The sequence below is a fragment of the Paramisgurnus dabryanus genome, chromosome 1, assembly GCF_030506205.2.
Source record: "Paramisgurnus dabryanus chromosome 1, PD_genome_1.1, whole genome shotgun sequence".
NCBI lineage: Eukaryota > Metazoa > Chordata > Actinopteri > Cypriniformes > Cobitidae > Paramisgurnus > Paramisgurnus dabryanus.
In genome coordinates, this window is record NC_133337.1 from 35225952 (window position 1) to 35248243 (window position 22292).

The window sequence follows — 22292 nt, forward strand, 5'->3', positions numbered from 1 at the left end:
GACTTGTGACCGGTAGGGGGGATTCAGTGTTGGCTATAGCTGGGTCTGGAGGGACCACCACCGTGGAGGCTGGCTCTGTAGAGGAGGCATCCGAAGCAGACTCCCAGGACACCCTTCTCCCTCTTTTGCCGCAAAGGCTGACTGGAGGGACAGGGCTCTCTGGAGCTGATTTGGAGAGAGTTGGGTCCTCCAGGGCACCATAGCCATGACGCGGTCTTCCGGGATGGAAGGAAGCTGAACGGTCAGCTCCAGTTGGGCCCATAGGATAGTGTTTCATCAAATAATTAAGCATGTCAGGAAAACCCAGGGGTCTCAGCATCCTCTGCTCATTGAGGGGCTCATCGAGGCAGCTGCTTGAAACAGATGTGTTTTTGAACATCAGAGGAGATAGCAGTCTTACCCTTGTAAGTTTGAACACTAACCGCAGAAAGGATCCAGAGCTCATCTGCGGTCTTTAAGAGAGTTGTGTTTAGCACACTGAACCACAGGCACTCTTCTAATCTATATCAAAACCTGAGTCTCAATGTGCATTTAGCAAACTACAGGTTTAAATGATTCATAGCTTGTGCCACAGCAGAAGTAACTTGGATGCCTTGTTTCCTGTTTGATTTTATCAGTCCCTATCTAATTTAAAGAGCTGCGAAAGACCACATGATTATTTCTGTTATGTCCAGATACGTAAAACCATAGAATTCAAAGAGGGTTTACTATCTTTATCAGATCGCTGTATGATCCACATGGCTGTTCAAATCCTTTGACCTTTACAATGTAATGTGTGCTGCTGGTAACGTCTGGGTGAAATGAGAGGAAGATCTGGGTGTCATCAGCATAGCAGTGGTCAGAGAAGTCATGTGCCTGTATGATAGGTCTTTCTAAGGAAGTGGTGTAGATGGGGAAAAGCCATGCTTTTGTTTTTCTTTGCTTCTTTGTTTTCTGTGTTTTCTTTGTTTCTATTTTATGTAAAGCTGCCTTTGAACAATAAACAATTGTGAAGCCATATATAAATCAAAAATGTATTCATTTATTTAGCATTTTTAGCAAGTTACTTTAAAATATAGAACCCAACGCCCCATGAAGAAGTAAATTTTATAAACCTAGTGCAACATAAACACAAATATGCAAAGATAAAAGTTTGCTGTTGATGCTATCTTAAAGGAAATCAGTTTTTGTTCGACTTCTTTATACTTTTCCTTTTTTGAGCTAAGTATCAACTTATTCAAATGGTGGATTTGATGGTATAACAAACAAACTACCCTAACTAAATATAAACACAATCATATTTATTGGTCTGTTGCTCGGAAGTCACCTCGCATCTTAAAGACGCGCTGCTTTCATTTCCACTCACTTTATCTGTGGACGGATCTCAAGAGCTGTGTCAGGTTTCTGATGAAAACATCTCATCAATTCATCTGCTGTGGAGGTTTAGACGGATTTGAAAGATGAGAGGGAACTTACTTAGATTGTTTTTTCTTTTTAAATATTGCATTTGCAACGATGTGCAGAACTTTGATGGAGAAATCAGGGACTTTGTAGTTGGTAACAGTAAATTGTTTGTTCTTACTGATCGTCGACTACATCAGATGAGACATGATCTATCTGTGGAAAAGACTAAGGATTTGGATGCCACACATCCAGACGCAGTTACACTTCTGGTGCCTTTTGAGGCGAACGACATCCTGATTACATGCGGAACATCTAACGGTGGATACTGTGAAGTTCTTGATCTCAATGATGTTACAAACAGCATTTACTGGGAAAGCAAATCTAGTATACCAGAGAGAAATGAGAAATCCGTAGCATTCATAGTGGATAGCAACCCTAATAACAGCCCTAATGGTGCTTACCTGTTGGTTGGGAGGAAGGACGATAGTGCCAATAAAATGCATACTATTGTCGCCTTGTGGAACACTTTAGATTCTCAACCAGGCACTATTTTCTCTCCATTAGACAACGGATCAACTCCCTTCATTCGTACAGAAAGATACGTAGAGTTTATAGATGGGTTTCAGATCAGTTTGCTTAAACTCTCATACCTGTTTCTCAACGCAAAGACTGAGTCCGGTTCGCAAGCGTTTGCCCTCAGGTTAAACAATGCCAAAGGAAGCAAGAAAGACATTCTGAGGAGCATAACTGGAACAATGTTAAAATGCTGTAATGATAAATCTCGTCCTGTCCTCATCGCATCAGCTTTTATTCCCTCAGATAAAGCTGTGATCTGGACAGGTGTCTTCAGGGCGCAAAATGATCTAGAGGACACCGCGCTCGCTGTTTACGACCTCACTAATGTTGATGGCAAAGTTAAAGATTTCTGCTTCATCGGCGAGACATGTAGTTCACAGGGGATGGTGCTTTTTATTTTTGCATTTATTTAATAATAATGTTTGAAAAAAAATATGCTTATTTCACCATTCACCAAAGATACATAAAGCTGACGTTTGTTCTTTTCATTGCAGATTGATCCTACACGTGAGCCAGTAGCAGTAGTTTTCAAATACAACTCAATGAGTTCAGTAGCAGCAGTTAGGAGTGAATCCTGGACTGAGCTCTTCGTTGGAACCAAAGATGGACAACTGATAAAGGTCGCCTCTGTTCTTTATCTGTTTCTTTCTCATTCTGTACCTTATCCTTAGTTTATCCTTAGTTGGATTGTGCTCTTCATTGTAACCAAAGATGGACAACTGATAAAGGTTTCCTCTGTTTTTTTTTCTTTATGAAGATTTTCCTTAGTTTCAAATAGTTTTCTAGAATTTTGTTTCACCTAGCAAAATTTTGTTCTTGCACTCATATTCATGTATTCAGCTCTAAAATGCAGTCTTTTTAGTCAATGCTTGTGATGCTCTTTGTATTTGTAGGTTGTGTTGGATGAGAGTTTTAGTCCAGGCTGTCCCACAGTGCTGTACAGATCTGATGATGATCAGGAAGTGCTTCCCAGGATGCATTTAGATCCAGTAGATAACAAACATATCTACATAGCTCTGAAAAACCAGGTGAGGATTTCAATTAACAAATAAAGAAATTACTATATATTATCTTTTTTAGTGTTAATATTTCTAGAGTTCATTTTAAAAATAATTTATCTGCAAATGTTTTCTTACCATAGGCTTTAACCTTTACAAAAGGAAAAGCAGCAGCTATTTTAAAATGGTACATCTGTCACAAGTTCAGACTAACCAAACATTATTATGAAATTTATTAGCACCTTTACAAATTCAAAAAGTCATTTGTTTCATACTATACTACGACTCTATAATGGCTCCAATGCATGTGAAATTTTCTGCTTGTGGTTTCAATGTAGATCAGAAGAGTTCCTGTGGTTCAGTGTGTTAAACACAACTCTCTGAGAGACTGCAGAGCTGCGCTGGATCCTCTCTGTGGTTGGTGTGTTGAGACACGCAGGTCTGGATGCTGCTACTATACATACTCCTACATACATAGGCTACTATACATTTTTAAAATTCAACATCACATTTCTCACAAGTATTTATAAGTCTAACTGATATATTTTTGCTTGTGTCAAGATGCTCCACCCAGGATGAATGCTTGAAATCCTCATGGATATCCTTCCCAAATAACTCCATTCAGAAACCACTGCTGTCTTTTCAGGTGGCAGAGAAATCCTCTAGAGAGGTAGATCATAATCCTCTTTATTTGTTCTTTTTAATAGATTACTGTTTACCGATCAGTGTTATCCCTTACACAGATGACTCTACATCTCACCTTGAGGCTGGACAGCACACGAAATCCTGCTATCTTTTCGTGTACATTCACCACAGCGGGTGTAAACCTGTGTGATAGATCTGATCCTCCTGCAGTTTTTCCAAACTGCTCCTGTGGTTTTTCAGACCAGCTTCTGTCTAGTGAAGGTTGGTTCTCTTTTAGTGGATATAAATAAATTTAAGTTAAAAATAAATCTTTAAGTTTATATAAATAAATACAGTAGCCTGCTATGGTAGTTTTCAGATTTTTACAGGATCTCAGAAAGATAAGAAAAGATGCTAATTTCCACATCACTTTTGAATTGCAATGGACTATGATTTACATAATGCAAGGTTTAGAAATAAAAACCAGATCAAATGATAAAATAAAGAAACCACTCCTTAAATTACATCATTTTTGCGATAATCTCCAAACAATGTAAGAATTGAATTGACAAAAATTAAATGTTTTTGTTTAATTAATGGAAATTAATCAATAAAACCTTTCTGGGAATCATTATTAAAACCATTTTTGATAGTATTAATGGGGTTTTGTTTAATCTGTTCAGGTTTGGAGATTTTAGCTTCAGTTATTGTTGAGGATCAGAAGATCACAGAGACCCTGATGCTGAAGAACTGCCCCACTATTACAGATAATTCACCAAAGACTTCTTATGCACAGTGAGGACTGCAAGAACTTAAAAAGACTACATAAAATTTTATAACATTTTACAATAAGGTTGTGTTGTTAGTAAATGCATTAAGTAACAATTAACAATATAGTTTTCAGCATTTGTCACAAGCCAGGGGCTGGCTGCTATTGGTTTAAGCCACGCCCCTTCTAACTTCCACCTCGAGGAGGTCCCCAAAACCAACCCAATGACCAGACAACAACGAGCACAAGTAAGTATAAAATGTTCTTTATTAATTTAAATAGTTAAAAATGTAGGGGGGGGGACTTGGGAAAAGGGAAATTAAAACTAATTCCAGAATCCGTCCTCCAGGGGGCCACGGCCCAATGAATGGCTAAGGGCGGGGGGTCGTACGTGGGGGAACGGGCTCCTGCCTCGGTTTCCCTCTACTCGTGGCGCGCTCCTCTTCCCTCCTGGAGGCAGAATAAAAACACAATGAGTGCTGGTATGGGTCTTTTTCTGATGGTGTACCTTGAGTCAGCGCACGGCGGTGCACCGCCTACTTCCCACAGGTCCTTGTTCGTTGACTCACTCACTTCCTTATTCTCTCTCTCTCCTCAGGTTTCAACTAGGACACGAGGACACAGTGAGTCGACTCCACGACGTTCGCTCGCCTCTGCGCTGGTTACAGCTTCCAGGTAAGTATGGCTTTCTCCACGGCTCAATATCTCAGTGTTCACATTGACTCTCTTTCTCTCCACAGAAGGCTGCTGGGATACAGGGACACAGTGAATCGTTCCTAAGACGTTGGCTCACCTCTGCGCTGATTACAGCTTCCAGGTAGGTATGGCTCTCTCCAAAAACTCAATATCTCCGTGTTCACGTTGGCTCTCTTTCTCTCCACAGATGGCTGCTAGGATACAGGGACACAGTGAATCGTTCCTAAGACGTTTGCTCACCTCTGCGCTGATTACAGCTTCCAGGTAGGTATGGCTCTCTCCAAAACTCAATATCTCCGTGTTCACGTTGGCTCTCTTTCTCTCCACAGATGGCTGCTAGGATACAGGGACACAGTGAATCGTTCTCAAGACGTTTGCTCACCTCTGCGCTGATTACAGCTTCCAGGTAGGTATGGCTCTCTCCAAAGCTCAATATCTCCGTGTTCACGTTGGCTCTCTTTCTCTCCACAGATGGCTGCTAGGATACAGGGACACAGTGAATCGTTCTCAAGACGTTTGCTCACCTCTGCGCTGATTACAGCTTCCAGGTAGGTATGGCTCTCTCCAAAGCTCAATATCTCCGTGTTCACGTTGGCTCTCTTTCTCTCCACAGATGGCTGCTAGGATACAGGGACACAGTGAATCGTTCCTAAGACGTTTGCTCACCTCTGCGCTGATTACAGCTTCCAGGTAGGTATGGCTCTCTCCAAAAACTCAATATCTCCGTGTTCACGTTGGCTCTCTTTCTCTCCACAGATGGCTGCTAGGATACAGGGACACAGTGAATCGTTCTCAAGACGTTTGCTCACCTCTGCGCTGATTACAGCTTCCAGGTAGGTATGGCTCTCTCCAAAGCTCAATATCTCCGTGTTCACGTTGGCTCTCTTTCTCTCCACAGATGGCTGCTAGGATACAGGGACACAGTGAATCGTTCTCAAGACGTTTGCTCACCTCTGCGCTGATTACAGCTTCCAGGTAGGTATGGCTCTCTCCAAAGCTCAATATCTCCGTGTTCACGTTGGCTCTCTTTCTCTCCACAGATGGCTGCTAGGATACAGGGACACAGTGAATCGTTCTCAAGACGTTTGCTCACCTCTGCGCTGATTACAGCTTCCAGGTAGGTATGGCTCTCTCCAAAGCCCAATATCTCAGTATTCACGTTGTCTCTCTTTCTCTCCACAGCTCTCACGACTCACTCACTTTCCTGTCAATCAGCAGACATAACAAGTTACATGGAAACTTACAGGGTGGCGAGCTTACGCTGGCTGGTTTCTGCAATGCGGCGATTTAGCAATGATTTGTAATGGAACGCCGGGGGCCAAGACCCTCTCGGCGAACTCGTTGATGAACAGAGGGGCGAGGAAGCCACGCCGACACACCGGGTCGAGCGCTGCCCTTTCCTCGAGACCCATTGGTCAATCGAAAACTGGACCGGGGCGCCCTTTCGTCGAGACCTCGGGCCAGCGGATCTCTCCTGCCTCTACTCTGTGATGATAAAAGAACACAAGTAAGGTCACAATAATAGGTGCAGTACTCACACACACACTGCCACTTGCACAGTTCTTCGCCGCCACTCTGTATTTCTGTGAGACTGAAAACACACTACAGCATTATTATACAGGTTTTTTTTTCCTAGCGCCGTTCTTTCCTCTTCATCGCCCCGGGACGAGTGACTGAAAACGGGATTACGTCAAACAGGACACAGCACTCACACTGCAATACACGGCATTACACAGCACCACTTCAAGTGAAAATGTCCAAAGACTCACCCCACCACGCTCAGTGCACACAATAGACACCCGTCCTCTTCCACGTCGCTCTGGGCGAGAATAGGGAGATGGTAGATGGCTTAGCGTTCGTTTGCTATCGTTGCTGGCTCGGCGGGCCCTTCTATCACGGCCTCAGGGTAGTTCGGACAAGGGCGAAGCATGTTACGGTGTACCACACGTTCGGGGCCAGGTTTTCCCTCGGGTCGGATGGTGTACACCGGTTGTCCCGGCCTCTGCTGTTTGCAGACCACATACGGGATAGCCTCCCAGCGATCGCTTAGCTTGCCCTTTCCCTGCCGCCGGTTATCTCTGGCCAGGACCCTCTCACCTGGTAACAGGGGGGCATCTCGGGCAGTCCGATCATACAGCCGTTTGTTCCTTTCTCCTGCCGTCTGTATTCTCCTCGACACCTGTTCATACGCGAAGTGTAAGCGCTGGTGGTGGCGCCCCACCCACTCCGTTACACTCACTTCTTCCCGGTCTGCTGCTACTCCCAAGACCAGGTCAGTGGGCATGCGCACGTGCCTGCCGAACATCAGGTAAGTAGGGGCATACCCCGTTGTGCTATGAACACTGTTATTATATGCTTGCAAAAGGCTCGGTAAAGCACTCACCCAATCTCTTTGCTGCTGTTGGTCTAACGTCCCCAGTAGCCCCAATAGGGTCTGATTAAACCTCTCACAGCTTCCATTCCCCTGGGGATGATACGACGTTGTGTGGGTCTTCGTGCATCCATACAACTGGCACAACTCACGGATTACCTTGGACTCGAAATTCGCCCCTTGGTCGGAGTGCAGGAACTCGGGGCATCCAAATGTCTGAAAGACATGGCGCCATAAAGCTGTGGCGGTGGTGTTGGCTGTCTGATCAAGCGTCGGAACTGCCCAGGCGTATTTGGTAAATAGATCGGTGATTACCAGAATGTTTTGATAACGATCCTGAGGGCGGCCCAGCGTCAGGAAGTCCATGGCCATTATGTGGAGGGGGGCTTTCGCATGGATAGGTACCATCGGTGCTCGGGCCTCTCGTCTAGACTTGAACAACATGCACCGGGGGCAAGCTTGAATCAAGTTGTGCACAGACGCCTCCAGCCCCGGCCAGTAGAAGAATCTACGTAATAAGGATACGGTTCTCTCCTGTCCCTGGTGTCCCAACTGGTCATGATAGACTGAGACTAATGCAGTTACCTGGTCGGCGGGCACCACAATCTGGCACACTTCTTCTCCCAATTTCGGGTCGCGGGTCTTCCGGCAAAGCACGCCCTCCTGTAGCTCCAGCTTCTCCCACTGTCCCAGTAACCTTCTCCCAGTCTCCGTCTGGGCTAATCTTTCCGCCGGCGTGGGCCGTTGGCCCTGCTCCACCCACACCTTCACCTGGCGCACGTCCCGGTCCTGAGCTTGCCTCTCTATCCATCGGCGGGGGTCCCACCCCCAGTTCCCTGGCACGGCCTCCTTCTGGCCTCCTGGTGCTTCCACGACCCCTATCATATAGCCCTCCTCGTGGTTATCCTCCCTTGGATACCCCTGGCGTCTGGGGCTCTTTGCCTCCGGCAATCTTGAAAGGACGTCTGCGTTCGTATGCTCTCGCCCGGGCCGATACTGCAACTTGTAATTGAAGTTGGCCAGCTGAGCCACCCATCGCTGTTCCACAGCCCCCAACTTCGCCGTCTGTAAATGCACTAGAGGGTTATTGTCTGTAATAACCGTTACCTCAGCTCCCCAAAGGTAGTCCTTGAACTTTTCGCTTAGGGCCCACTTCAGGGCCAGCAGTTCCAGCTTAAAGGAACTATAATTGGCATCATTCCTCTCTGCCGGATGGAGGCTTCGGCTCGCATAGGCGATCACCCGCTCAGCTCCTTCTTGTCGTTAGGCCAATACCGCCCCCAGTCCCAGGTTGCTCGCGTCTGTATACAAGACAAAAGGTTTAGAGAAGTCAGCGTACGCCAAGATGGGGGCCTGTAACAACTCCTGCTTCAGCCTCTGAAAAGCCCTCTCACAATCATCACCCCAGTTAATAGAGGGCGATCCACGGCCCCGGCTTCGTCCCGTGCCAACCAGCAACTGGTTAAGAGGCTTGGCAATCTTGGAGAAATCTTTAATAAACCGTCTGTAATATCCCACGAACCCCAGAAAGGATCGTACTTGCCTCACAGTCTTAGGCGCATTCCACTCCTTTACGGCGGAGACTTTCTCGGGGTCCACGGCCACCCCCGCTGCACTGACCACATGGCCCAGGAACTTCACTTCTCGCCGCAACAGGTGGCATTTGTCCGGCTGCAGTTTCAGCCCGTATCTTTCCATGGCTCGAAAGACTTCCTCTAGGTGCCGGAGGTGGGAATCGAAATCTGGGGAATACACAATCACATCGTCCAAATATACCAATACCGACTCCATCAACTGACCTCCAAGGCAGCGTTGCATCAAGCGTTGGAAGGTGGCTGGATCGTTGCAGAGTCCGAAAGGCATCCGGTCCCATTCGAACAATCCGAATGGGGTCGTGAAGGCCGTCTTCTCCCGGTCCACCTCGGCTACCTGTACCTGCCAATATCCACTGGCCAGATCTAAGGTGGAGTACCAGGCTGACTGTGTGAGGCTAGCGAGGGAGTCTTCAATTCGTGGTAAAGGGAAAGCATCTTTCTTTGTTACCAGGTTCAGCTTGCGATAGTCCACACAGAACCTCCAGGCTCCCGTCTTCTTTTGTACGAGCACGATGGGGGCCGCCCAGGGGCTGCTACTCTCTCTGACAATGCCCCGACCCAACATGCCCTGTAGAAGTGTACGTACTTCCGCATATAAGGTAGGTGGGATCGGTCGATACCTCTCCCTGCTTGGCCCCGCATCCCCGGTGGGGATGTGGTGTTCCACCACCCGGGTGCACCCTTAGTCCTCATCATGCCTTGCGAACACATGTTGCCACTTCCGAAGGAGTGCCTGCAGTTTCTGCGTCTGTACCTGTCCCAGGTCATCCCCCTGCAGTGACTCACCCGCCAGATGTTTCGGCACACCTCCCCCCTGGTTACTCGCCGGGGCATCCATCTGGGTCAGGGCCACCTCGATCACAGTGGGGCACACCTGACGAAAACTGACGTCCCTTTCTTCTCTCACCTGGTGAGGCGTGACCGTCGTCAGCCGGGCCAGTCGTTGGTGTCGATATAATTGGACTGCGTAGGGGTGCTCATTTCTCACTCTCACAGGGATCCTTCCCCGATAGACCGCCGCTAGTCCCCGTGCCACCTCCACTTGTGGACAATTCGTGTGTGGCTCTACCAACACCCACTCCTCTGGGTTCGCTTCCCGAAGGGGTACTCTTGCCCATACGATAGCCTCACTCCTAGGGGGAATAGACAAAGCAAAACGACACATTACTCTTCCCACTTCCTCCCGATCTCTACGTACCTGGTTCATTTGGACCCGGCGACAGTCGGCCACTACGCGCTCCCACTTGGGCCTCTCGGCAGGTGAGATCCTTGGACCAGGCCTAGCCTGGAATATCTCCTCCCAGCACTCAGAGAGGACGTTCATGCCCAATAGGGCTCTGTGGGTGCCTAAACACCTATCCTCCACAATGACCACACCTTTTTGGGGGACGACCACCCCATGCACTTCCAGATCCGTTAGGCGATAGCCGATGTAGGGGATTTCCAGGCCATTAGCGCCCTTCAACGTCAACCAGGGGGCCTCCGCTCCTTGTACTCCTTCCCGTCCGAATATCTCCTTGGAGAGGCTTTCTGCAAACATCGTTACCTGTGAGCCCGTATCTACCAGGCACTGAATCCACTTGCCACACACTTTTACTTCTGCCACCGGGCTATGCCCGATCATCTGTTGCCTTGAACCGTTCCTTCTTCCCGGGTCTTCTTGAGGGGTCCCGGCCACACGACCCACTGTGGCCGGTCGTCCTAAAAACCCCCCTCAGATGCCCTGCGAGGCCCACACTGACGACTGTAATGCCCGGGCTCGCCACAACGATTGCAAATTGGTCGTCCCTGGTCATCCCACTCAAAACGGGGTCGATTATAGCGGTTTGGGCGTCCCGGCGGCTCTCGGCTCCTCTCCGAGTATACTCGCTCTCGGGGTGCCGGCCTTGGCTCCTCCCGCGCCCTACCTTGGCGCAGCTCCCCCAGAAGAGTTTTCGATAGTTCTGACATCTGCTCCCGGACATCCTTCAACAGTTCTACTTTTAGAGCCTGTTTCCAATCCGTGCGTTCTGGTGGTGGTGGCACGCTTTCGTTTACAGCCGCGCATACTGGGGTCTCACTCACCTCGACCTCGTCGCCCTCCAAGGCTAACGCCTCCTTCCTTAGATCTTCAAATGTGAGGTCTGGGTCTCTGCGAAACTGGACCCTCAAACTCTGTCTCACGGGGCCCTCTTTCATCCCCAGAAGGAATTGGTCGCGCAGTAAAGTCTCTCCATCTCCCAATCCATGATCGCGGCGGGCCTGTAGCCGGGTAAACTGCTCTCGCAGTCTCAGGGCAAAAGCTCTAATGGGTTGTCGGGGGCCTTGTTTACTATTGAAGAATTGGGAACGGAGGACAGCTACGGGGGTGTGATCACCATATTGCTCGGTAAGGAACTGAAATATAGTTTGGGCACTGGCTCGGACAGCTTCCGGGGCGGCCTGTACTTCTCGCCGCGCTTCTCCCTCTAGGGAGTTTAACACGAACTGGAGCCGCTGGGCTACACTAAGGCTTTGCAGGTCGGCTAGATACTCCAACTGGGCCTTCCATTCCGTTAGTCGTACTCCCGACTCTGTCCCTCCATACTTTTGGACCCAGGGGCTGCCCATGAAAACAGGCACCGCACGGGGTTGGGCTGCAGGCCCCGCGTTGTCGGTCATTGGGCTAGTCTGATTACTCAACTCGAGGTGGAACCCTGCCGACTACGCCAAAATCTGTCACAAGCCAGGGGCTGGCTGCTATTGGTTTAAGCCACGCCCCTTCTAACTTCCACCTCGAGGAGGTCCCCAAAACCAACCCAATGACCAGACAACAACGAGCACAAGTAAGTATAAAATGTTCTTTATTAATTTAAATAGTTAAAAATGTAGGGGGGGGGACTTGGGAAAAGGGAAATTAAAACTAATTCCAGAATCCGTCCTCCAGGGGGCCACGGCCCAATGAATGGCTAAGGGCGGGGGGTCGTACGTGGGGGAACGGGCTCCTGCCTCGGTTTCCCTCTACTCGTGGCGCGCTCCTCTTCCCTCCTGGAGGCAGAATAAAAACACAATGAGTGCTGGTATGGGTCTTTTTCTGATGGTGTACCTTGAGTCAGCGCACGGCGGTGCACCGCCTACTTCCCACAGGTCCTTGTTCGTTGACTCACTCGCTTCCTTATTCTCTCTCTCTCCTCAGGTTTCAACTAGGACACGAGGACACAGTGAGTCGACTCCACGACGTTCGCTCGCCTCTGCGCTGGTTACAGCTTCCAGGTAAGTATGGCTTTCTCCACGGCTCAATATCTCAGTGTTCACATTGACTCTCTTTCTCTCCACAGAAGGCTGCTGGGATACAGGGACACAGTGAATCGTTCCTAAGACGTTGGCTCACCTCTGCGCTGATTACAGCTTCCAGGTAGGTATGGCTCTCTCCAAAAACTCAATATCTCCGTGTTCACGTTGGCTCTCTTTCTCTCCACAGATGGCTGCTAGGATACAGGGACACAGTGAATCGTTCTCAAGACGTTTGCTCACCTCTGCGCTGATTACAGCTTCCAGGTAGGTATGGCTCTCTCCAAAGCTCAATATCTCCGTGTTCACGTTGGCTCTCTTTCTCTCCACAGATGGCTGCTAGGATACAGGGACACAGTGAATCGTTCTCAAGACGTTTGCTCACCTCTGCGCTGATTACAGCTTCCAGGTAGGTATGGCTCTCTCCAAAGCTCAATATCTCCGTGTTCACGTTGGCTCTCTTTCTCTCCACAGATGGCTGCTAGGATACAGGGACACAGTGAATCGTTCTCAAGACGTTTGCTCACCTCTGCGCTGATTACAGCTTCCAGGTAGGTATGGCTCTCTCCAAAGCCCAATATCTCAGTATTCACGTTGTCTCTCTTTCTCTCCACAGCTCTCACGACTCACTCACTTTCCTGTCAATCAGCAGACATAACAAGTTACATGGAAACTTACAGGGTGGCGAGCTTACGCTGGCTGGTTTCTGCAATGCGGCGATTTAGCAATGATTTGTAATGGAACGCCGGGGGCCAAGACCCTCTCGGCGAACTCGTTGATGAACAGAGGGGCGAGGAAGCCACGCCGACACACCGGGTCGAGCGCTGCCCTTTCCTCGAGACCCGTTGGTCAATCGAAAACTGGACCGGGGCGCCCTTTCGTCGAGACCTCGGGCCAGCGGATCTCTCCTGCCTCTACTCTGTGATGATAAAAGAACACAAGTAAGGTCACAATAATAGGTGCAGTACTCACACACACACTGCCACTTGCACAGTTCTTCGCCGCCACTCTGTATTTCTGTGAGACTGAAAACACACTACAGCATTATTATACAGGTTTTTTTTTCCTAGCGCCGTTCTTTCCTCTTCATCGCCCCGGGACGAGTGACTGAAAACGGGATTACGTCAAACAGGACACAGCACTCACACTGCAATACACGGCATTACACAGCACCACTTCAAGTGAAAATGTCCAAAGACTCACCCCACCACGCTCAGTGCACACAATAGACACCCGTCCTCTTCCACGTCGCTCTGGGCGAGAATAGGGAGATGGTAGATGGCTTAGCGTTCGTTTGCTATCGTTGCTGTAGCTGCTTTCCCACGAAAACCTTCGGCTTGCCCACCACGCTGGTACAGGGGTAGGGCCACTCGATCTCTCTTAAGAGCACTCCAACAATGTATCAATCAAATGTACACAAACACTCACTCCAAGGGATTTGGTTACTCACGATCTCTGTCTTTCTTCGTCCTAGGTTGTCTTCATGCCAATAGGAACTCCAGGTATCTAGACAGGGCGCTTTCCAGCCACCAACACCACTTTTCCCACACATATATATACTCACAACTGTAAGTTTTCCTCTCCTTCCGTTTCTCCCAACAAATGTCAGTATCCGTCTAGTACTTCACCTATAAGGCCTTCGATGTCCTCATTCCCATCGATTTACGATCCACAACTGGAGAGAGAGAGCAATACAGCGATCCGAATCTAGCGTATCAGGCGAGCTCAACTCAGCACTACAATACACACCAACACAACAGTGGATAACATTCGCTAAGACTGTGGTTTAACCTGTCTTTTTATACTCCCCTGGGTGCTGTTCTCCTCCAATCACCCGGCGCTCCTCTTAATAGCTCCCAGCTGTGTGTAGTTTAGCTGATTACAGCGTTCGCGACGCCACCGGATGTCCGGTGTTTGCTCTTACCGGTCCGGGCGGAAACATCCGGGCGGAACCAAAACTTCCCAACTTTTTGGTTCCGCTTAAAAGATCGTCACTCCTGTGACACATTCATTAAACTTTGTTAATGTTAGTTAATGTCAATACAATTGTTTATGTTAGTTTAATGCAAATAAACTTACAAATGTTAATAATAATAAATATAGCCATTAGTAAAAAAATTGAAATTAACTAAATATATTCTGAAGTATTGCATATTAAAAGATCATGGTAGCTAATGCAAAAACTAATCTTAACAAACACAACCTTATACCCACAATTCTTATTTTAGAAATAACTAAAGGTAAAACAAATAATTCCCCAATCTGAGCACATTTCATACTTTTGATTATAATATAATATACTTATAACCCATGCTTGACGACCCAATTACTTTCACTCTGCTATTTGCAACAATGTTCTGTTAAAACGCTCCGTGCAACATAACCTGGCATGCTTTCATATCGGAAATTCAAAGCCCATCATGCTTTGTAACCACAGAGCAGCCTTAAAAGTCTTATTGTAGCTATGGACATTTGAACTAATAACATATTATTTAGTTATAATTTAATATAGTTAGTTACAGTACAATAAATTATTATAATATACATACATACATACATACCCTTTGGGCAGGTACTTCTACTTTTCTTACATTGAATAAATGCAGGTGTGTGCAGTGCGTCTCAGCTGGATGTCATTGGTCCTCTTCTGTCAAGCGTTGTGACTGGACACAGGGACCTGAACCACAATTACAGATACAAGTAAAACCATATTTATAAGATTCAGAATGTATGAATTTGGTCATGTAATCTTCTGAAAGATTTAAATGAAGCACTCATGGTTCTTTCTTTTCTCTACTCTTTAGGATGTTTGCAAAGATTTACACTATGATACAGACTATAAAGTAAGTGTCACATTAAATTTGTGCTTTACTTATTGTATAAGAAGTATGGAAAGTAAAATATTTTTGTGTCTGTATGTTATGCTGCGTTCATCTGACCATTCATCTATTTTTCAAACCCACTTATCCTCTGCAGGGTAGCAGGAGGGCTGTAACCTATGTATATATGATTAACATTTTTAGAAACACAATAACATGTATGTATGTTTACCTTTAACACTTTGTGTCCTATACAGGTGCCAGAGACTTTCACTATAAAGCCGAACAGAGTTTCTTTCCATGGCAGAAACAATGTTTTACTAACAGGAAGCAACCTGGGATCGGTCACCAAAATTCGTATTCAAGGGGATCTGGACTGCATTCCAAATGAGTGAGACTTTTTGGCTTTTTGTGTTTGTCCTGATGTCTATGTACAGTATACAATAGTGTTTGTGTGAATAAATGTGTTTCTCCAGGTCTCCTGTGTTTGGTCTTTCGAGTGATAGTCTAAGGTTCCACGTTCCTCCCAGTAAAACTAAAGGAACAGCAAAAGTGTGCGCTGTTACTGAGGATGATCGTTGTCATGGTAACAGCATCATCACTTACAGTTCCCAACCCAGCTGCACAGGAATACAACCCAAAGTCACCTGGAGAAGGTATAAGACCATAAGACAAAATAGCAAAAACTTAAGTAAATTTATTCAGTTATAGAAAATTGTGCATCTGTCCATCAGTGGTGGAAGGAAGATTCACGTACAGGGAAACAATATGGAGTTTGTGGAATCAATCATTGTGCATCCCTCCAATAAAGAGATCAAAACCCAATACAACACAAGCTCAAAGGTAAAATGTATTTATTACTCTCTTATTTGGCTGAAAGTGTCATGCTATTGTCAGCTATTTAACTTTAGTTTCAAAATGGCCCCCATTCACACATACTTAAGATGAAATGTGTGAGTTTCCTTTTTGCGGTTGGTAGATAAATCCATAGTTTACTTAACAGGCAAATCCATCTTAATGTCCATATTAGTATTGTTTATTATTACAAAATATTTGTAGTATTTACAACTTACAGCTTACTATATACTCATATATTCATTCTTTTTATATCTAAGGATTTATGGTTTTACACCCACCCTTATGATGGCAATGGTCTCATTAATTTGATGTTGAAAGTTGGGAATGTCACTTTAAACTGTGCTAGTTTGACCACCCAGCCTGATCCAGAGTTCATTGGATTTACAACTGCACCCATGGACAATGATGTACTGGTGATTATAAAGGTAAACACTGATTTTAATTATACAGTGACTTACGATATGATATTTATTAATCACTAAATTATATATGCACAATAAAGTATTATGCACTATACCTCTTATTAATTGAGGATAAAGTTGGATAATCTCTCTCTCTCTCTCTCTCTCTCTCTCTCTCTCTCTCTCTCTCTCTCTCTCTCTCTCTCTCTCTCTCTCTCTCTCTCTCTCTCTCTCTCTCTCTCTCTCTCTCTCTCTCTCTCTCTCTCTCTCTCTCTCTCTCTCTGTGCGCGTGCGTGTGGAGCGTGAGTGAGGTGCGTGTTTGAGGTGCGTGGCTGAGAGCGTGGTGAGTGATATTCTATCTTTGTTTTTCTTCTCTAGCTAAACATTGCTGGTTGCTGGAAAGTTTATTTAGGAGTTTAATCTGGCCATTAGCCAGTGCCCGTGTGAGGCATGGCGCTGGAACAGTTAACGAGCCGGCACGGTATTAAAATACCGGTCGGCGTGGAACACTCTGTGGAGGAGTGTAGTTTAGCGGTCGGGCAGATAGTAGGATATGATTGCATAAAATCTGCGTCTAGGATGAACAGCGCGGTTGTAGTTTTTTTGGAAACAGTTGACAAAGTCCCGATTGTTGTTGAACAGGGCATTGTGATGAAGGATGAGTTTTTCCAAGTTTTTCCGCTTGTTAATCCTGCGAAAAAAGTGCTTTTGTCAAATGTGCCTCCGTTTATAAGCGATGGGATAATTGAACAACAGTTACAAAGATATGGCCAAATTGTGTCCGCTATTAAAAAGATACCACTAGGATCTAAGTCTCCCCTCTTAAAACATGTTGTTACTTTTAGGAGACAGCTGTTTATGATTTTAAATAATGATGTGGAGGAATTGAATATTGTGTTAAAATTTAAAGTCGATGGATTTGATTATGTGATTTTTGCAACAACTGAGACGATGAAGTGTTTTAAATGTGGGACTCATGGTCACTTAGCTCGGATGTGCACTGAACGAGCGACGCCTGCGCAGGCTGGGGTAAGAGAACAAAGTGAAGCGCAGGCAGGTACATCTACCGCGGGAAGCGGCGGTGCAGCAATCAATGAGAACGAGCGGGGAATACCTCAGGGCAATGAAAGATCAGATGTTGAGAAACGAGGGGTTGATAAAGAAGTGGAAAATGCTAAAGAGAAAAGTAGTGATTTGCAGGGAGAAAGTGAAAGTATAGAGACTGGAATGTCACAAAGTAGAGAAATAAATGAGAACCTGGAAAGTGATATGGAGGAAGAAGGATTGGTTGACACAGAGGAAAGGTTTAAAGTTCCGGTGGTTAAAAGGAAAGCCAAAATGAATGAAAAAGGTGTGAAGTCTAAGGCATTTAGAAAAAGTCAGGAAGTGGTTAAAGGGAAAAATGATTGTAACACAGATGAGTTGTCAGATAATTCCTCTTTAGATGATTTGTCAGACTATTCAGAATCTGTTGAGAATGAAGAAAGCAAGGAAAGTGGATATAGTTTGGAAAGGGTGCAAAGTTTTTTGAGTAGCACAAAAGGTAAAAGAAATGTAGTTGTGACAGACTTTTTCCCTGAGAAAGAACTTTTCATTGATTCAGCAAAATTTTTAATGAAGCAGAGAGGGGAAAAATGTTTATCTAACCAAGATATACATCGCTTAAAAAAGATTGTGCAAAAGGTACGCACAGAACAATCGTAAAATGGACACAAACAAAGAGAAGAATGTAAAATGGTGGCTGGCTTGGCTATGTTTAGGAGTATGCTTTTCTTTTATAATAATTGATTTAAAACTAATTACATCAAATTTAAATGGAGCAAGGGATGTAAATAAAAGAAACCACATTTTTCATCTGTGGCAAATGAAGAATGTTGATATAGTTTTTGCACAGGAGACACACAGTGATTGTTTAAATGAGGTTGACTGGGGAAAAGAATGGGATGGGACAGTGGTTTTAAGTCATAAAACAAATGTGAGTGCAGGTGTTGCAATTTTGTTTGCAAAACAATTCCTCCCAATAAGTTATGAAGTGGAAGAGATTGTAAAAGGAAGATTGTTAAAGGTCTCTGCAAAATATGATGGGGTATCATTTGTTTTAATTAATGTATATGCTCCTGTCATAGCAAGTGAAAGAATGGAATTCCTAGAGACTTTAACCAATGTATTACAGAATTGTGATCCTGAACATTATTTATTGTTAGCGGGTGATTTTAATTGTACAGCAAAGGATATTGACAGGAACCATTTAGAACCTCACACAGCTTCTAGAAAGGCTTTAACACGCCTTATCGAAATGAGTGATTTAGTGGATGTGTGGAGAGAGTTAAATGGTTTGAATAGGCAATATACATGGACACACATAAAAGATAATTTGCTCTCAATGGCAAGATTAGACCAAATATATTGTTTTAAACATCAATTGCAAGTTATGAAATCATGCTGTATTAATCCTGTTGCTTTCTCTGATCATGCAATGGTGACAGTCACTGTTTTTATTAATGGTTTAAAGAGTAAAAGTGCATATTGGATTTTTAACAGTGTATTGTTGGAAGATGTTCATTTTAAGCAATGTCTTGAGTTTTTTTGGAAACAATGGAGAAAAGAAAAAGAAATGTTCTCATGTATACAACAATGGTGGGAATTGGGAAAAAAGCAAATACAGCAGTTGTGTAAACAATACCATTTCAATGTCACTAAAAGCATAGTTGGAAAAATTAAAAAACTTGAAAATGAAATTGTTGAAGTTCAAGGCTTAATTGAAGTCACAGGAGGAAATGAATATTGTAAGGTTTTAAATGAAAAGAAGAAGGCTCTGGAAAATTTGCTAGGACACAAAGCACAGGGGGCTTTAGTACGGTCTAGGTTTCAGGAATTTTCAGAGATGGATGCTCCCTCTAAGTTCTTTTTTGGCTTAGAGAAAAAAAATGGCCAAAGTAGGTTTATTCACTGTCTTAAGGGTGTTAATGGAGAAGTTTTAAATGAACCTTCAGACATTCGAAGAAGAGTTACTGGTTTTTATAAAGAATTGTATAGAAGTGAATATGAAGAGGACAATCAGTTGAGTGAGGATTTTTTGAGTGAATTACCTCAAGTAGAAGATGCAGAGAAACCTAAATTAGGAGCACAACTGACAGAGAGCGAGCTGTATGAAGCCTTAAAAAGCATGGAGAATAGAGCTCCTGGAATTGATGGTCTCACTGTTGATTTTTATAAAGCCTGCTGGAATATCATAGGCAGTGATTTTTTAGAAGTTGTGCATGACAGTATATCTCAAGGTACCCTTCCTTTTAGTTGCAGGCGTGCTGTTTTAACCCTGTTACCAAAGAAGGGGGATTTGAAGGAGATAAATAACTGGAGACCCGTTTCCTTACTGTGTGTGGATTTGAAAATATTGTCGAAAGCCTTAGCCAACAGGCTAAAGATAGTGATGGGACAAATAATACACACAGATCAGTCATATTGTGTGCCCGAAAGATCGATCTCTGACAATATTTCTGCAGTTAGAGATATGTTTGAGGTAGCAAAAATATCAGGACAAAATTTTGGTCTAATTTCATTAGACCAAGAGAAAGCATTTGATCGAGTAGAGCACAATTATTTATGGAATGTTCTTGGAAAGTTTGGTTTTCCTCAGGACTTCGTTAAAATGATAAAGATGCTATATAGTGACATTGAGAGTATTGTAAAGGTCAATGGTGGTTTGAGTGCTCCTTTTTCTGTTCAAAGGGGAATCAGGCAAGGGTGCTCCTTATCAGGGATGCTATACTCTATAGCCATTGAGCCCTTTTTATTGAAACTGAAAAAGGTTTTAATGGGTGTGTCTGTGAATGAACATCATAATTTTACTTTGTCCGCATATGCAGATGATGTAATGGTGGTGGTTAAAGATAAGAAAGATGTGGAAAATATAAAAATGGTTGTGGAAGAATTTAAAAAAATATCATCAGCAAAAGTAAATTGGAACAAGTGTGCTGCTCTTGAAGTAGGTGGGTGGGGTGAAAGAAAACCCAGTCTGCCTGGCGGTCTAAGATGGACTTCAGGTGGAATTAAGTATTTAGGAGTTTTTCTGGGAGATGAACAGTATGTTAAAAAGAACTGGGAGGGAATAGAAGAAATGATGGAGGGAAGATTGAGAAGGTGGAAATGGTTACTTCCCAGAATGTCATATAGGGGGCGCACACTTATAATTAACAACTTGGTGGCGTCCACTCTGTGGCACCGGTTGGCATCGACAGAACCCCCTGCAGGCCTGTTATCAAAGTTGCAAGTAATGCTTGTTAATTTTTTTTGGAACAATTTACATTGGGTTCCTCAATGTGTTTTATTCTTACCAAGAGATGAGGGAGGCCAAGGCCTTGTTCACTTGGAAAGTAGAAAAACTGCTTTCAGGTTACAGTTTGTACAAAAGTTTCTCTTTGGTGAAGAAAACATCTGGAAAGCAGGGGCCAGTTTGATATTTGAGCAAGTGAGAAAATGGGGACTTGCTAAAAACCTTTTTTGGACTAAGTGTGCGGACAGAGATTTTAAAGAACTTCCATTGTTCTATTTCAGCGTTTTAAAAGCCTGGATGTTTTTAACTCCATCAAGAAGGACATCTACACTGTCGCTTTTTTGGCTCTTGAATGAACCCCTAGTGGGTAAAGCAAGGTTGGACATTGGAGAGTTAGTAGCTCCTGGGCTGACTAATAGCCTGATAAATTCAAGAGTGATAACATTGGGACAATTGTTGAACATTTGTGGATGTAAGTTTGACAAGACTGATGCAATCGCCCAACATTTGGGATTTAAATCAAAAAGGACAGTTGGAGCTTTTTTGGAGAGGCTCAAAGAAACTTTAAATGCTGATGAGTTGGCCCTTATAGGGGTCTTTGACAATGGAGGTGTGCCAGATAAAGTTGACTCTTTTCCGGACATTGAGATCTGTCCTGATTTTTTTGAAGAAGAGTTATCTAGCCCAGTTTTTGAATCATTGAAAGATGAATGTCTAGAGCTCAGTACAATGTGTGGAAAGAAGTTATATGAATTGAGTGTAAAAGTGTTGAATAAAAAGAAGTTATTGAGTAAAAGAGATATTCCTTGGAAAATACATTTTGGTGTTGAAAATGAATGCAGTCCTGCATGGAGAACACTGTATAAGCCACCATTGACCAAAATTACTGGAGATTTGCAATGGAAAGTGTTGCATGGAATTGTTGCTGTAAATGCATTTACAAGTATTATAAATGAGTCTATTGAAAGCAAATGCCCTTTTTGTGATGATAGGGAAACGATTTTTCACTGTTTTCTGTATTGTAACAGATTGGAATTTTTGTTTTCAAGACTTCAAGGAATTTTTACTGGGTTTAATGTTGTTTTCTCCAATGTTGTGTTTATTTATGGGTTTAAATATTATAGAGAAAATAGGAGAAAAGGGCGCTTATTGAATTTTATTATAGGTCAAGCCAAGTCAGCCATCTATTTGACAAGAAGAAAAAGAATAGAGGGAAAGGGAGGAGATGATTTAGATGGTACTTTCAGGAGACTATTGAAAGCAAGAATAAGACATGAGTTCTTGTTCTATAATTTAATGAAGAATATTGAAGGTTTTAATGATGTATGGAGTTATAATGATGCTGTGTGTACTGTTATAGATGATGATCTTGTTTTTTCAATTTGGGTTGAATAATTTGTAATTGCTGTGTGGGTTTTAGGTGTTTTGTAATATGAGGTATGTTTGTTGTGTAAAACTTGTAGAATAAAGTAGATTCAAAATTCTCTCTCTCTCTCTCTCTCTCTCTCTCTCTCTCTCTCTCTCTCTCTCTCTCTCTCTCTCTCTCTCTCTCAGAAAAATGCAGATCAGTTGAATTTGGGTATGAATGAGGTGAAGGTGTCTGGTCTACAGGGCGATGATGAATATGAGTGTGTTCTGGGAATTATTTCTTCTCAAACCATTACATGTTGGATTAAAGGA

General features: G+C 44.3%; 1 protein-coding gene across 1 annotated transcript; it reads left to right on the forward strand.

Moving 5' to 3' along the window:
* The first annotated feature begins 1368 nt into the window (after positions 1-1368).
* Positions 1369-20968, forward strand: LOC135749831 (uncharacterized). The gene is made up of 18 exons (XM_065268511.1): positions 1369-2345; positions 2472-2579; positions 2853-2987; positions 3296-3396; positions 3519-3627; positions 3701-3863; positions 4265-4376; positions 14868-14961; positions 15066-15104; positions 15338-15471; positions 15557-15736; positions 15815-15923; positions 16196-16363; positions 16982-17094; positions 17185-17882; positions 19333-19486; positions 20678-20807; positions 20894-20968. The coding sequence occupies exons 1-18, from the start codon at positions 1440-1442 to the stop codon at positions 20966-20968; spliced, it is 3528 nt and encodes a 1175-aa protein (XP_065124583.1). The 5' UTR covers positions 1369-1439.
* Positions 20969-22292: the final 1324 nt, after the last annotated feature.

What these genes read in the sequence shown, in the direction of transcription:
- LOC135749831 (XM_065268511.1), top strand. Translation starts at nt 1,440, where the DNA reads ATGAGAGGGAACTTACTTAGATTGTTTTTTCTTTTTAAATATTGCATT. An exon ending in ACATAGCTCTGAAAAACCAG is followed by an intron (nt 2,988 to 3,295) that starts GTGAGGATTTCA and finishes GTTTCAATGTAG; the next exon opens with ATCAGAAGAGTTCCTGTGGT. An exon ending in TGGTGTGTTGAGACACGCAG is followed by an intron (nt 3,397 to 3,518) that starts GTCTGGATGCTG and finishes GCTTGTGTCAAG; the next exon opens with ATGCTCCACCCAGGATGAAT.